The sequence below is a fragment of the Thamnophis elegans genome, chromosome 7 (assembly GCF_009769535.1).
Source record: "Thamnophis elegans isolate rThaEle1 chromosome 7, rThaEle1.pri, whole genome shotgun sequence".
Classification (NCBI taxonomy): domain Eukaryota; kingdom Metazoa; phylum Chordata; class Lepidosauria; order Squamata; family Colubridae; genus Thamnophis; species Thamnophis elegans.
In genome coordinates this window covers 29,873,951-29,887,610 of record NC_045547.1, presented here as the reverse complement: position 1 = coordinate 29,887,610, position 13,660 = coordinate 29,873,951, and the positions used below count along the sequence as shown (strand labels likewise).

Here is a 13,660-nt window from a genome sequence, read left to right as displayed (position 1 = left end):
GCGGCCGACTGGCCTCCCCCGAGTTGTTTTCGGCTTTTATTTGCCATCCCCGCCGGCGGGGGTGAGTTTCTCTCCCTCTGGGAATGGAATCCAGCCGCGCGCATTCCTGATCCGGCCGAGGGCTGCCGGGACTTGTTTGGGCTCAAGGCCACCCGAATGCTTCATCCAGTTGCCAGTCTGCCTCTGCCTGCCTTTCCGCCCACCTCTCTGGCCCGGGAGGAAGCGGCTGTTGACTGCGGCCGTCAGGTGTGCGCCTCGGCTACAGGCGGGCAGAATGAGTGGGCGAGGGAGTAAGTGAGGAGAAGGCAAGCTGGCAAGACGCGAAGAAAAAGGAGCCCTTCAACTCGGGAGTTTGCTACCTCTGCAATTTAGCCCGTCGGATGAGAAGTTTTAAGGTAACGCCAGCCCTCGGGGTCCAAGTAGGGAGGAAAAAAAGGGGGAAAAAACATTGCGTCTTTTCCCGATGCTGGCTGCGCCTTAGGGGTCTTTTGTTTCTGCTGAGCAGACATCCACAAATCCTGCAGCAACTAAGGCCAAGGTTGTAAAGCTGAGGTGATGGCATATTTGGCTTTTATTTTCTCTTTCTTCTCGCTTTGTCCCACTTCTTTGCAAAAAGAGCCGTGGATTTCAATGGTGCTATTTCAGTGTTGATAGGCAACAACTTTGAATAAGCACACGCTATATGATATTTTTCAACTGGCTTAGACATGAGGCCCAAGATAGTTTGGGAAAGCTTGCTCTACCTTTGTCTCGAAGTCAGGAAGTTTGCAGAATCCAGCTATTGTGATTTTTCAACAAATAATGGCTGAAAGTAATATTTCCCCCCTCCCCCAATGAAGATGGAGATATTTGTCTGCAGTTATTGCTGTGAAGGAGGCCTCCTGTTCCTAGGAGAGTTGTCTCCTCATTTTAATGCTCTCACACCTGCAGGTCTGCGTTGTGGCATTAGGTCTTGGTTCTGGGGATTACCCTTAGGTGGTTTAATTTAAACCCAACTGTGATTTCAGATTTTTTAAACTGCCCGCACAGTGTTGTAATTAGATCATCGTTATATTTGACAAACAAAGTCATTTAAGGTTGGGTGAAGTTTTATTATCCATAACCTTTCTCTTAGAATTGATTTATAATAATATGTGAACAAAGTGCAAGCTACGTGTACTTTTAAATATTCAAGTTTCAGGAGAGAGAGAGAGAGAGAAAGGTGTGGCAAGGGAAGGAAGGAAGGAAGGATATTTAACTACATAGAGATGAAAAGAAGCATCAGCATTTAGCAAATCAGTTAAAAAGCAAGTATTGTAATATTGAGACCAGATTTTGTGCTTTTTCAAACTAACTTGGGATACTCCAAATTCCCTTAAAATATGATGGACAAAAGATGTTTATTCTGGCACTGAGAAGAATGTGTAAACTTAAAAGGTTTTCAAAAGAAAACTTGGTTTAGTACTATTTGGCTCTCTGTGACACGTCAAATAAGATAATATGGACAATGTGGTGGTTATTACTGGCTATTTAAAATAATAATTTAAATGTAGTAATAATTTAAATCTTAATGGCTATTTTAAATGTTTTAGTTTTATATGCATGTGTGATTTTGAATCTGTTACTTTCTACCCTCAAGGAATAGATATATAGTTTTTTCGGATATAGGATTTATGCAGTTTAGTAATGCAGAAACTACATAGCCTCAAGGAAACTATTCGTATGTGATGAGATCTGTGCGCTATGAATCAGCAACATGCTTGCATGTCTGGGATTGATGATTCAAAACATTTTTTTAGAATTCTGGTCCTTTTCTCTTAATCTTAGTAGACTTGGGAGAATTAAAGACCTGAACTTGCTCATATTTAGCTCATTTTCACTGCTCTTAAGTTTGGCATAAATGTTTTTTTCCAATCTGAAGATTTGGTAAATAGCAGCCAACAGTTGTTAAAGTTCCAAGAACCCAATTGTGTTTTGGTGTAACTAGCTCATAGATCATGCCATGAATACTTCTACACAAATATGCCATTGTGCATTCTAATTGTTTTGAAGGTAATCTGCAATTGACTTCAGTTCTGCATAGCTTGAAACATGAAAACTATTGTGACAGAAAGGGAAGTAGTAGGTGAAAGAGAGCTAGGAGATAGGAAAAGATGCTTTTTTATTAGTGACAGTGAAAACTCCTGATAAATGCTGCCATTTCAGCAAAACATCAGTTGAGCCATCTGTAGATTTTGTGCCAGGATGCAGCAAACATTATGAGATTGGATAAATTGTGACCTTAATATGAACTAGCACAAAGATTTCACATGGAAATGAGTAATTCACAATGTGTAGTATATTGTGAATTCCCAGTCATCATGGACTTTGTAGCTGATTAAGCAAACCATAGCAAGATTGAACATATATTAATATGATGTGCAAGTCCAGACTATCTCTGTGGCATCGCTATATTTACCGTATTTTTGGGAGTATAAGATGCACCGGAGTATAAGACGCACCAAGATTTTGAAGAGGCAAATTAAAAAAAAAGTTTTTGCACTCTGCAAACCTCCCAGAAACGGTCCATTTTTCATGAAAGCGGGCCCATTTTTTGTCAAAAGGGGTATGAATAGCCTTTAGGAGGCTTATAGAGTGCTCCTTGGGGCTGGGGGGCAAAAATGAGCAAAAATGGCCCATTTTTTGCTCGTTTTTGCCCTTCCCAGCCCCCAGTAGCACAGCCATTTTTGCAAAGGGGGCGGGATTTCGAGAGGCCAAAAATGCTATATTCAGTGTATAAGACGCACCCAGATTTCATCCTTTTTTTGAGGGAAAAAGATGTATCTTATACTCTGAAAAATACGGTATATAATTTGTTAAACAAGCCATAATGAACTAGCTTACAATAAAGCATGATGGGAAAGTTCAGTCATTATAGTAAGCCAAAAACAATCCATAATGAAATCCATAAACCATTCTGAGTATGATGGATAAATACAGGAAAGGTATCATTTGATAGGTACCTAGCAATTTTTGTTTTTGGCCCTTTATTTACCATGTAGTACCTTACTGGGAACCATTGTTATGCCAGACATACTAAGGGATACTCTTTCAATTTTAACCTATGAAGCTTTCTTATGTTGTATCATATACTTGATTTTTTTAGCCTACTTCCATTTTCTGGTCGCTCTCAAGCATTTCCACTACTCAGAATTGAAGTTGGTTTATCCCAAGAATTCCAAGCTATGGATTCTCCCCAGAGATGGAACATCTCAGTTACTTCGGACACAGGACAAACTGGTCTGTATACTTTGAATGTATCTTTTTAGCTGTCTTGCCTTTTAGCTTGTGTGACATGAACAGAGTAGACCATATTATTTTATCTTCAATCCGTTGCTTCTGTTTACCAAAAAAATATGCTATAGCAAGATTTGGATGAACAAAACTGCCATAGAAATGGAAGCAAAATACACTGCTATAGAATTAAACTTTGTATGATCCAATTTTTCCCCAATCTGAAGTTCTCCAAATATGTTAAACCAAAGAGTTCCTATAAATCTCTCACCATGAGTGACAGCCAATTTGGAAAGCTGTTGCAAAACTAAGACTCCAGGAAAAGCATTTTTTTCATTTAAATGTAGCTTAAGATCTCTGCTTGTTGGTGGTAATTTGAAATTTTTGCAATATTTCCTTATTCTGATTGGAGTTTTTAGGCTTGAAATTTTGTGAAGATTAGTGGCATCTAAACTAGTAAACTTTACTCTGAGAATTACAGTATGCATTCTCACCTTGAGCTAAGGCAAAAAGTGGTTAATTGGGTTTTGCATCTGTGATGTGAACCTAGCAGTTATGGGTTATTCAGAAAGTTGTTCTGAATTACAGGCTTCTTGGTAATTTGCTTGAGTTTTCAGTAAACTTGTCAAATTCCAATTCCTTTTGTTAAGGGAACAAGGCAGTTAAAGTTAGATTTCAGAATTAAATAATGACCCTTGTTTCCACATTTATGTAATGTATCCATTTCTGCAGGCTATCACTGAAATTGCTAAAATGGTTTTGGTAGAAAAGCAACTATTTGGATCTGTATCTTTGAAGACTTTGGATATGCTAATCTTCTATTTCACTGTTCAGTACTTCAGAGAAGACTGTGGAAACTCCTTGAAGAGAGAATAGAAGAACAGCAGGAAGTCCTGCTCAGGCAACCAAATAGCTTATCTTGCTGCTTGGAAGTTCTTATAAGCTTTGCTCCTTTTGAGGGAGTGACTTCATGCATTCCTAGTAATTTTGTCCCCTGGAGTAAGTCTAAGGTGTTTTTTTTTTTTAGTGCAGATAATTGCAGTTTGCTTAATATTAGGGATGGTGGTTTATATTGGGGGGGGAAGGGCAGAGGGAATTTATAGCTCCCAACATGGTTGTCTTTATTGACTGCGATAGTTAGGACTTGGGGATTGTAGTTTAGCAATATTTGAAGAGCCACAAGTTGCCTACATCTGTTTGAATAATTAGAATAGAATACAAATAAGAATTAGAATAGAATGTTTAGAGCTAGCCTAGCAAAGAGGAGTTAAAGCTCAAATGAAAGAGGATATTAACTTTTTTAAAGTTTATTTTAGAATATTTTTGTTAAAAGATTTATACCCTGTATGGTTCTTGGAAGTCGGGGTGGGGGGGGTGGGGGTGGGGGAAGGTTGGAGGGGGTTTGGGTGGGGAGGGGAGGGGGAGGGAAGTAAACATTTGTAAAAGTTTTTTTTTCAAAATTTTCAATAAAAAGAAGAATTAGAATAGAATAGAATTCTTTATTGGCCACGTCTGATTGGACACACAATGAATTTGTCTTTGATGCTTAAAGGTGTGCATAAAAAAAAGATACATTCATCATGAATCATAAGGTGCAACAATTGATGATAGTCATAGGGTACAAATAAGCAATTGAATCATACTAGGAAACAATATAAATCGTAATGATACATGCAACAAAGTTACAGTCATAAGTGGGAGGAGATGGGTGATATTAATCTTAGAGAAGATTAATAGTAATAGTAATGCAGACTTAGTGAATAGTTTGACTGTGTTGAGGAAATTATTTGTTTAGCTGAGTGGTGGGCGTTTGGAAAAAAATGTCCTTGTGTCTAGTTGTTCTGGTGTGCAGTGCCCTATAGCTTCGTTTTGAGGGTAGGAGTTGAAACAATTTATGTCCAGGATATGAGGGTCTGTAAATATTTTCACCAGCCCTCTTTTGATTCGTGTAGTATACAGGTCCTAATTAGAATACTGTTGTTTGCTTATTGAAGCCTTCTTCACATTATTGAGTAGCTGAATTTTCCTTCTGTGTCGAGCTGTATAGATTCTTAAATGCCCCCCCATTCTGTTTGGTTTGGCCAAATAAAGACGGTCTCTAATAAGTATGTATTAGGTCAGTGTTTCTCAATCATGGTCACTTTAGGCGTCTGGGTTCAATTCCCAGAATTCTGCTTTATCTTGGGGTTGGGAGGATTTTGTAAATGGCTACTATCAAAGTCAATCAAGGCTACAGTCAATCAGAGTCAGATCTGAAAACACATTCTGGCATTGCAGCATTGTCAGAGTGTATGGCTATTTTCTTTCTGTATGCCACTTTGGCCTTTGCTTCTACTGTTGTTGTGCAATGTGTTAAATGTGGTGTAGCAAATTGTATGAAGGCTACCATTGTAGTTTGTCCAGCAAATCATGGCTTGGTGCAAGAAAGAAGTGAGTAAGATTAGATTTGGAGACTTGAATGATAGTGAGAGTTTCACACATTAAGACTGAGGGATCAAAATTGCATGTATCACTTGAGCCAAAAAATGCATTTAGATGATTCCATATTTAAGACAGAAATAAGAACTAAAGGTTCCACCATGAAGATAGTTTTTGAAATAGATTAAAAATAGAAAAAAATAGTGTCAAAATTTAGATGTTTGGTCAGGGACTTCCAAGACTTCATATATCTCGTAATTCTAATAGATGCCTTCAATTAAACTGTCATAATCTCCAGTTTACACAGCCATCTGAAATGCATTATAATTTGGAATTCTTTTTACTGTATGTCCTTGTCATCCTAGTTGATAGTATTTATTTACAAGTAATTATTTTCTCTTTAAGCAGGAGTTCATAACCTGCAGACTGTGCTAGTTATGGTCTCTTGACTTCCCTTTTTACAATCCTTGGAGCTATTCTGATTTTAGTAGTTCTTGTCATTTTGATATGGAAAACATAGGGAAATTATTATGCATTATGTATTATTATTATTATGCTGTGCAGAGATTTGCATTTGAAAGGCAAATTGTGATTTAGAGATTTTATAGGTAGACAGATAGCACATGCTTTGAACACGTTAAAACTGTTGCATCTTTTCTTGAGCTTGTGTATGGTCCCTATTATTTTGTGTGCCTTAAAATAAGAATATTATAGTATTAAAAAACAAGGAAACTCCCCAAGACTCCCCTCCCAAATTTAATTCCGTGTTCATACAGAATGTAGGTCTTAGCATGGGGTTATTTGAAGGACCTTGCCCCAACTTCATATGAATGCTCCAACACTGGAAGCTTTTAAGAAGAGATTGGACAGCCAATCTGAAGTGGTATATGGCCGTGATGGCAAACCTATGGCACATGTGCCACAAGTGGCACATGGAGTCAATTGTTAAGGCACGCAAGGTGTTGCCTGTCTGCTCCAGCGTGCATGTGTGCACTCGCCAGCTGACTTTGGCCTTCTTTTGAGGCCGTTTTTTGCCCTCTGAAGGCTTCCCTGAAGATTTGCTCGTAGTGCCGTTTTTCATCCTCCGGAGCCTTCAGGAGGCTTCCCTGAAGGCTCCGGAGGATGAAAAATGGCACTACAGCTAACCAGAAGCCCGGTTGCTTGTAGGGCCATTTTTCACGCTCCGGAGCCTTCAGGGAAGCCTCCTGAAGGTGAAAAACAGTTCTATGGCCAAACCGGAAGTCCGTTCCTGAATTTCTGGTTTGCCCATAGGGCCGTTTTTTTTACACTCCAGAGGCTTCAGAGAAGCTCCTGAAGCCTCTGGAGCGCCTACGGGGGTGGGGGAAGGCTGTTTCCCCCCTCCCCAGGCTCCTCAAAAGCCTCTGGAGCCTGGGGAGGGTGAAAAAAGCATGGCAAAAGCAGGGGGGGGAGAAGTGCTGGTTGTGCACGGATGCCTGCTAGGTATTGTGCATAGCATTATGGGCATGGCAAGCCCACGCACAACTCCCCTGCGCTCCCCCCGCTTTTGGCACGTGAGCCAAAAATGGTTCGCTATCACTGGTATAGTGTTTCCTGCCTAAGCAGGGGGTTGGACTATAAGACCTCCAAGGTCCTTTCAACACTTTTATTCTGATTCTGATTCATATGCTCATCTCACCAGATTCAGCAGAGAGGGCATTGTTACAGTTTCTGTAGTCTAGGGAGTTACATTTAATAGACCTTATGCAGTGGGCCTTCTCTGCAGCAGCCCTCACATTCTGGAATCTTCTGCCCCCTGAGATGAGGTTGGCCTCATCTTTTCTGAGCTTCTGAGGGTTTCTCAAGATTTGGTTATGTCAGCAGGCCTGGGAACTCCAGGGATTGGTGAGCTAGTAAGGTGCTTCTGCTATTATTAACATTCCTTCATCTGCTTTTTTTTTTTTACTTTAGCTTAATTTCTATAGTTTTGATGTTTTGATTGTTACTAATTATGATTTTAATGTGTTTATTGAATATTGTAAACTGCCCAAAGTCTAAATATAAATATACTTTGTGCTGCTCAGTCTCCAATAAAGAACAGCCCTAGACTGGTTCCATTTTCTGTGTAGAAGTTGAAATCCCCATTTTAATCTTCAGTATACATTATAGGGACATGGTGGCTCAGTGGCTAAGATGCTGAGCTTGTCAATCAGAAAGGTCGGCAGTTCGAATCTCTAGCACCATGTAACAGAGTGAGCTCCCATTACTTGTCCCAGTTCTAAAGCATGTAAAAATACAAGTAGAAAAATAGGAACTATCTTTGGTGGGAAGGTAACAGTGTTTCATGTGCCTTTGGAGTTTAGTCATGCCAGCCACATGACCACGGAGACGTCTTTGGATAGTGCTGGCTCTTCGGCTTTGAAACAGAGATGAGCACCGCCCCTTAGATTCGGGAACAACTAGCACGTATATGTGAGGGGAACCTTTACCTTTATACATTAAAATGATGTGAAAAATCCAATTCCAAACTGTTTAAAAGCACCCGAGGAAATTAATGTCCTTAATTTCAGTATTACTCAATATGTATTCATAGGGCTTGAAGATGGTATCAACCACGCCCAAAGTCTTTCTGAAGAAGAGGAAGAAGAGGAAGCTTTGTGGGAGAAGATTGAGAGTGTGCGACACCAACTAACTCGCTCTTTGAATCCAGAAAAGCTGACACCCTACTTGCGCCAATGTCGTGTCATAGATGAGCAGGATGAAGAGGAGGTGCTGAGTGCCTATCGGTTCCCATGTAGGAGTAACCGAACAGGTGAGAGATATTTGGAAATTGCACGGAGGAGAAATCAGTGAAAAGTCTCTCTTTTTTTGTTTAAAGTACAATACAGAGAGTTAGTTGGTTCTTGCATGAAAGGAAGGGCCTGTTCAAGTGATTCTATGGTACCTTAAAACAGCCATGCTACAACAGGCCAAAGCTCCATGTAACCCAGTACTTTCTTTACCTTAAGGCTTTATGGAACTGAAGTCTAACTTGGAGGTTCTCAAAGCCCAGCGAAAAGAAAAACAAAATCCACCTATATTTTTAATTTCTGTTTAATTTATATTATTGATATTTTGGATTTCCTTTTGCTGTTGATGGAGCATGTTAATGGTATAGTATTGTATAACTTTATTGATTAGTCAGTTGACCATAGCAAGAGTATGCTAATGTGGTCATTGACTTAAATCTACAATTGGTTGTCACATATTGTGATCATTAAGTGAATTTACAATGTTATTTTTAGCTGTATCATTAAGTAAATAACCACATTTACTGCTAGTTTTCTGCAAAATTACATCCATAATAAACCATTGCTGGGCAGACTCCATTTGGGTCATAACTTGAGAATTACCTGTATTTTTAGAGAATAGATTATGATTCTTTTTTGCTTAAACTTACATAAGACCTAAGGAATTTCCCTAAATCCTGCTGTCTTGACTTGGCTTTAAAAGGCCATTGTTGTTCTTGTAAAGGTTAGTCCAAGTGATATTTTTACAATTTTCAGCTTTATATTTCTAGAATGGGAATAGGCTACTGTATTAAATCCTAATTTAATGTGATTGTAAACCTAGCTAATTGTTATTTATTCAATCATGGTTTATTTAATGAGCCAAAATTAAGCACAAGATGGCATCATGTGATATGCAGTCACCAAAACTAGGATTCTGTTTCTAATCACTTGTATCCTATCTGTGTGATTTTAAAAAAAAATCTCTACAGGACTCCTGATGGATATGCTTCGAAGGCGAGGGAAGCGAGGCTATGAGGCATTCTTAGAGTCCTTGGAGTTCTATTATCCTGACCATTTCACCCGACTAACAGGAAAACAGCCTGTTCAGCGTTGCTCTATCATCTTGGGTAAGAGATTGTAAGCAACACGATATTCAGTCAGATTTAGAGAAGGTTGATTTTACTTTGGAAGAAGGAGGGCCTTCAAAGCTCTTGATATATAGTTTGTATATATGCACAAATGGATGCTTTATTGAGGTTTCTGCTGGTATGGAGAATTTTATGTGAGATTGCTTGGCCCGTATTGTACTGAAATTTCTACATTTGTCATTTTTAATTTTGTTTTGAATGCCTTCCTAACATAAAGTGGTTGTCATTTAGAAGATGAGATACTCTAGAACTGGCCTTTTATTGGTCATCAAAACAATCTTCTTTTGAGATTTGAAGATATAAAAATAGCCACATGGATATTTTTTAGAACTGCCTTAGCAGGAAAATAGCAGGAAGCTTAAATTTGTCTGTTTGTCTTTGGTTTTATCATCTATTCAGGACAATACTATAGAATTCTTCATGATACCAAGATTATGTTTTTGTATATTGGTTAACTGTTTTGCCTTTTCTCTGCCGCTTCCACTGATATATCTTTTGCCACTGTACGTGAATAGACTCCTATATTATCATAACACTGTTATCTATGAACAAATGTTATTTTTATTTGAACAGCTCTCTTGCCAAAATAAAAGCAAAATATACAGTTTGAATTCACTCATTCTTAAAATAATCTACCCTGCTTGCATTTTTATAAATTGCCATGTGATTATATAGTTTGGGTTTTCTGAGTGCAAAATATGTACATAATAGGTATGCATTAGAGAAACATCTCCATATTAGAAAAAGGTTTGTAACAATAAATAAGCCTCATGGAGAATCTGGTGCAATTCTCAGGAAATACAAGTTGAGATGCATTTACATTCATATGGATTTGAGCAAAGGAATTTTGTTTGCCAGAAGTGCCAGATACTTAAGACTTTCTTATAGAACAGTTTTATCACGAATAAGCAATACTTTGCACCTTATGCAGCTAAGTGTCTTACTGTGTGCTTGCAGTGATGATTGCCACAAATTTTAAGCATACATGCATGTTTATAAACATGATATTTCACATATTAAGTGCTTGCAAATTAAGAAGATGTTTGACAAGTTGGCTTATTGTTTGAATTATGCATGAGGTGTTCTGACTGATGACTCCTAGCATTTTGTCTACTCGTGGCAGTAATTTAATGATCATCCTCTGTCCCATTTCCAGATGAGGAAGGTCCTGAAGGCCTGACTCAGTTCCTGATGATGGAGGTGAAGAAGGTGAGGGCCCAACGAAAGGAACATCTGGCCAAAGAACACCAGCTCCAAATAAAAAACCAAGGCTTAGAAAAGGAATGTAGCCAGTTGAAGCAACAGCTCCAGGGATTACAGAAAGTGCAAGAACGTTGCCAGAGGTTCCAAGAAGATTGGGACACCAATAGCCTGGAGCTGCTGAGGCTGAAGGATGAAAATTATTTGCTGGCCATGCGCTATGCACAACTATGTGAAGAGAAGAACACTGCTGTCTTAAGGAGTAGGGACCTGCAACTTGGGGTATGGTGAGCAATTCAGAACAGTGGAATTATGTCCAAATTAAAGCAATTCTTGATGGAAGGTTATTATGTTACTAATATATTTGGTAAATGTAATCCAAGTAAAAAAGGATTATGAAAAAAGTATCAGAAAATCAGTTCATTTTGCTTCCAGTGTCTTGGCACTTTTTGCTATGTCTGGTATAAAATTGCTTCTCTTGTCCCTTAGTTGTTCGTTACATTGCTCATTTGGAGGCATTCTCACAGTCACCTGTCCCTTTGCAATTCTGTTCTCTGCTGAGTTTACTGCTGTCCCTTCCTATCTGCCCTAGGTTTTTTCTCCTAAGTGTGCCCAAATGCACTTAATCTACTCTTAGCTCCCGTGTAACTCATGACCCAAATCATATTCTTAAATGCCAACCCCCACTTCCATGGATTTGCGAAATGCCAACTGTTAATTTTGAAATTTGAAAATTGGACACTGTTTGTGCCAGGTCCTATTCAACATGACTTTCCTTTATGTCTGTGACCCTCTTAGGAAATTCCTAGTTTGACATTGCTGGTGTCTTTTTTTAAAATAGAGAAAATAGATTTATAGTTTTAGATTTAAACAGAATCTTGGAAAATCAGTGACTGAACAAATATGTTTGGCACCTGTGTTTATGAATCTTTATGTTAGAGATGTTGGTAACAAAATCAATATTTATAAATGTATTTTAAAATTTACTCTGTACTAAGTTTTTTTTTAAATTGTGCACTTCTGCTAGATCTGTTGTATGATCAGCAGGCATTCATGCAATTTCAAAATACCTACCATATTTTTCGGAGTACAAGACGCAGCTTTCTCCCTCAAAAAAGAGGCTGAAAATCTGGGTGCGTCTTATACACTGAATACAGCATTTTTTGCCTCCTGAAACCCCTCCCCCTTAGTGCATAGTCTCTAGGAAGCTTTCAGAGTGCTCCTGGGCTGGGGAGAGAAGAAATGAGCAAAAAAACCAATTTTACTGCCCCTCAGCCCCCAGGAGCATTCTATAAGCTTCCTAAAGGCAATCCATGCCCTTTTTTTTGATAAAAAACAGGCCTGTTTTTGTGAAAAACGGGTCATTTTTTGCTCATTTTTGCCCCCTCCCACCCCCCAGGAGCACTCTACAAGTCTCCTAAAGGGTATTCATGCCCTTTTTTTGACAAAAAAACGGGCCAGTTTTTGGGAGGTTTGCAGAGTGCAAAACGTTTTTTTTAAAAATTTGCCTCTTCAAAACCTTGGTGTGTCTTATACTCTGAAAAATACTGTAATCACCTTAGACAGAAATCTAATTTCCCAGGGTAATCTTTGTCCCTTGGTGATGGAATTCCCAAGATACCATTTATGTCTCTAAAACATTTTTGCTACTCTTTAGCAAAACTGTCTCCCAAAATCACTTTCAAACCTCTGTTACCAATAGTCTGTTTAAAAAACAAGTCACACAAAGACAACAGATGGGGAGAGATGAGAAAGAATAAGATTAAAATACTTATTAATGTTATGATAGTGGCTTTAGTTGGCGAACATCATAAGTGTAGACTCAGTCCAATTGGTTACTGGACGGAGTAAACCCAGTCTGGCTGCTGTCTCCACTTCAACAGAGAATGAGTGTATCAGGTAAGAACCAACGCTCAGTCTCAGACACTGATAGTCTCAACAATCTGTGCTACTGAATTGCGGTTCTGGGGATAAAACTAGGAGATATTTTCCCCCATTCTTTATGCTCATGTAAATTCTGATAGGAAAGATGTAATATCTATGGAGATTCTCAGTCATCCAGGTCATGGTTGTCTGAAAGGTGCGTTTTCAAAAGGCGACAGGACTTTGTTTTCCCTCGAAAATGTTTTGCTTCTCATCTAAGAAGCTTCTTCAGTTCTGGGATTGACCCTGCCCCACTATATCCGTCTTCCCAATAGTATAGCCAGGGATGAGAATTCTGCGAATTTCTTACCTGGGAGTTGTGGTCCAGGATGGGCAAGATTGTTCTAAATAGCAAGTGCAATTTATGTATAGGTCCATAGGAGCATATCTACATTTATTTATTGATTTGATTTTTAGAACTGTCCAAATCACACATCAGAACTTTGGGCAGCTAAACATAGGATTAAAGCCAAAACCAGAACCAACAAGTTAACAAATAACAAAGAAGAGGACATAGAAGAAACCAAACCAACCCAGAATACTGTTATGCAATATTTCAGATGTTATTCATGTGCAGTTTTAAAATAAAACCCAGGCACATTCCTTGCCGGTTTAATCTGAGCCTGCCTAACCATTTTGAAGGGCATCCTTTGATTCCTTGAAGTATTACTGAGTCTTGTTGCAAACTCTCATTCTAATCTTTGTAGATGGAATACAGGTAATTCTCGACCTACGACCACAATTGAGCCAAATTTTATGTTGTTAAGTGAAACATTTGTTAAGTGAGTTTTGTCTCATTTCCCTTTCTTGCCACAGTTGCTAAGTGAATCACTGCAGTTGATAGGTTAGTAACCTGGTTGTTAAGTGAATCTGCCTTCCCCATTGACTTTGGTTGTCAGAAGGTCGCAAAAGGTGGTAACATGACCTTGGGACCCAACAACGGTTATAAATATGAGTCAGTTGCCAAGTGTCTGAATTTTGATCACATGA

The 13,660-nt window shown here is 38.8% G+C and overlaps 1 protein-coding gene across 1 annotated transcript in view; it reads left to right on the top strand.

Moving 5' to 3' along the window:
- Nucleotides 1–221: 221 nt before the first annotated feature.
- CARD10 (caspase recruitment domain family member 10) overlaps nucleotides 222–13,660 on the top strand; it is a 46,920-nt gene continuing 33,481 nt past the window's right edge. The window contains exons 1-5 of the mRNA XM_032220704.1: nucleotides 222–395; nucleotides 3,125–3,258; nucleotides 8,222–8,440; nucleotides 9,389–9,526; nucleotides 10,704–11,029. Of these exons, the coding sequence (XP_032076595.1) occupies nucleotides 3,204–3,258; nucleotides 8,222–8,440; nucleotides 9,389–9,526; nucleotides 10,704–11,029 (738 nt within the window). The 5' untranslated portion in view covers nucleotides 222–395; nucleotides 3,125–3,203. The remainder of the gene's footprint in view (nucleotides 396–3,124; nucleotides 3,259–8,221; nucleotides 8,441–9,388; nucleotides 9,527–10,703; nucleotides 11,030–13,660) is intronic.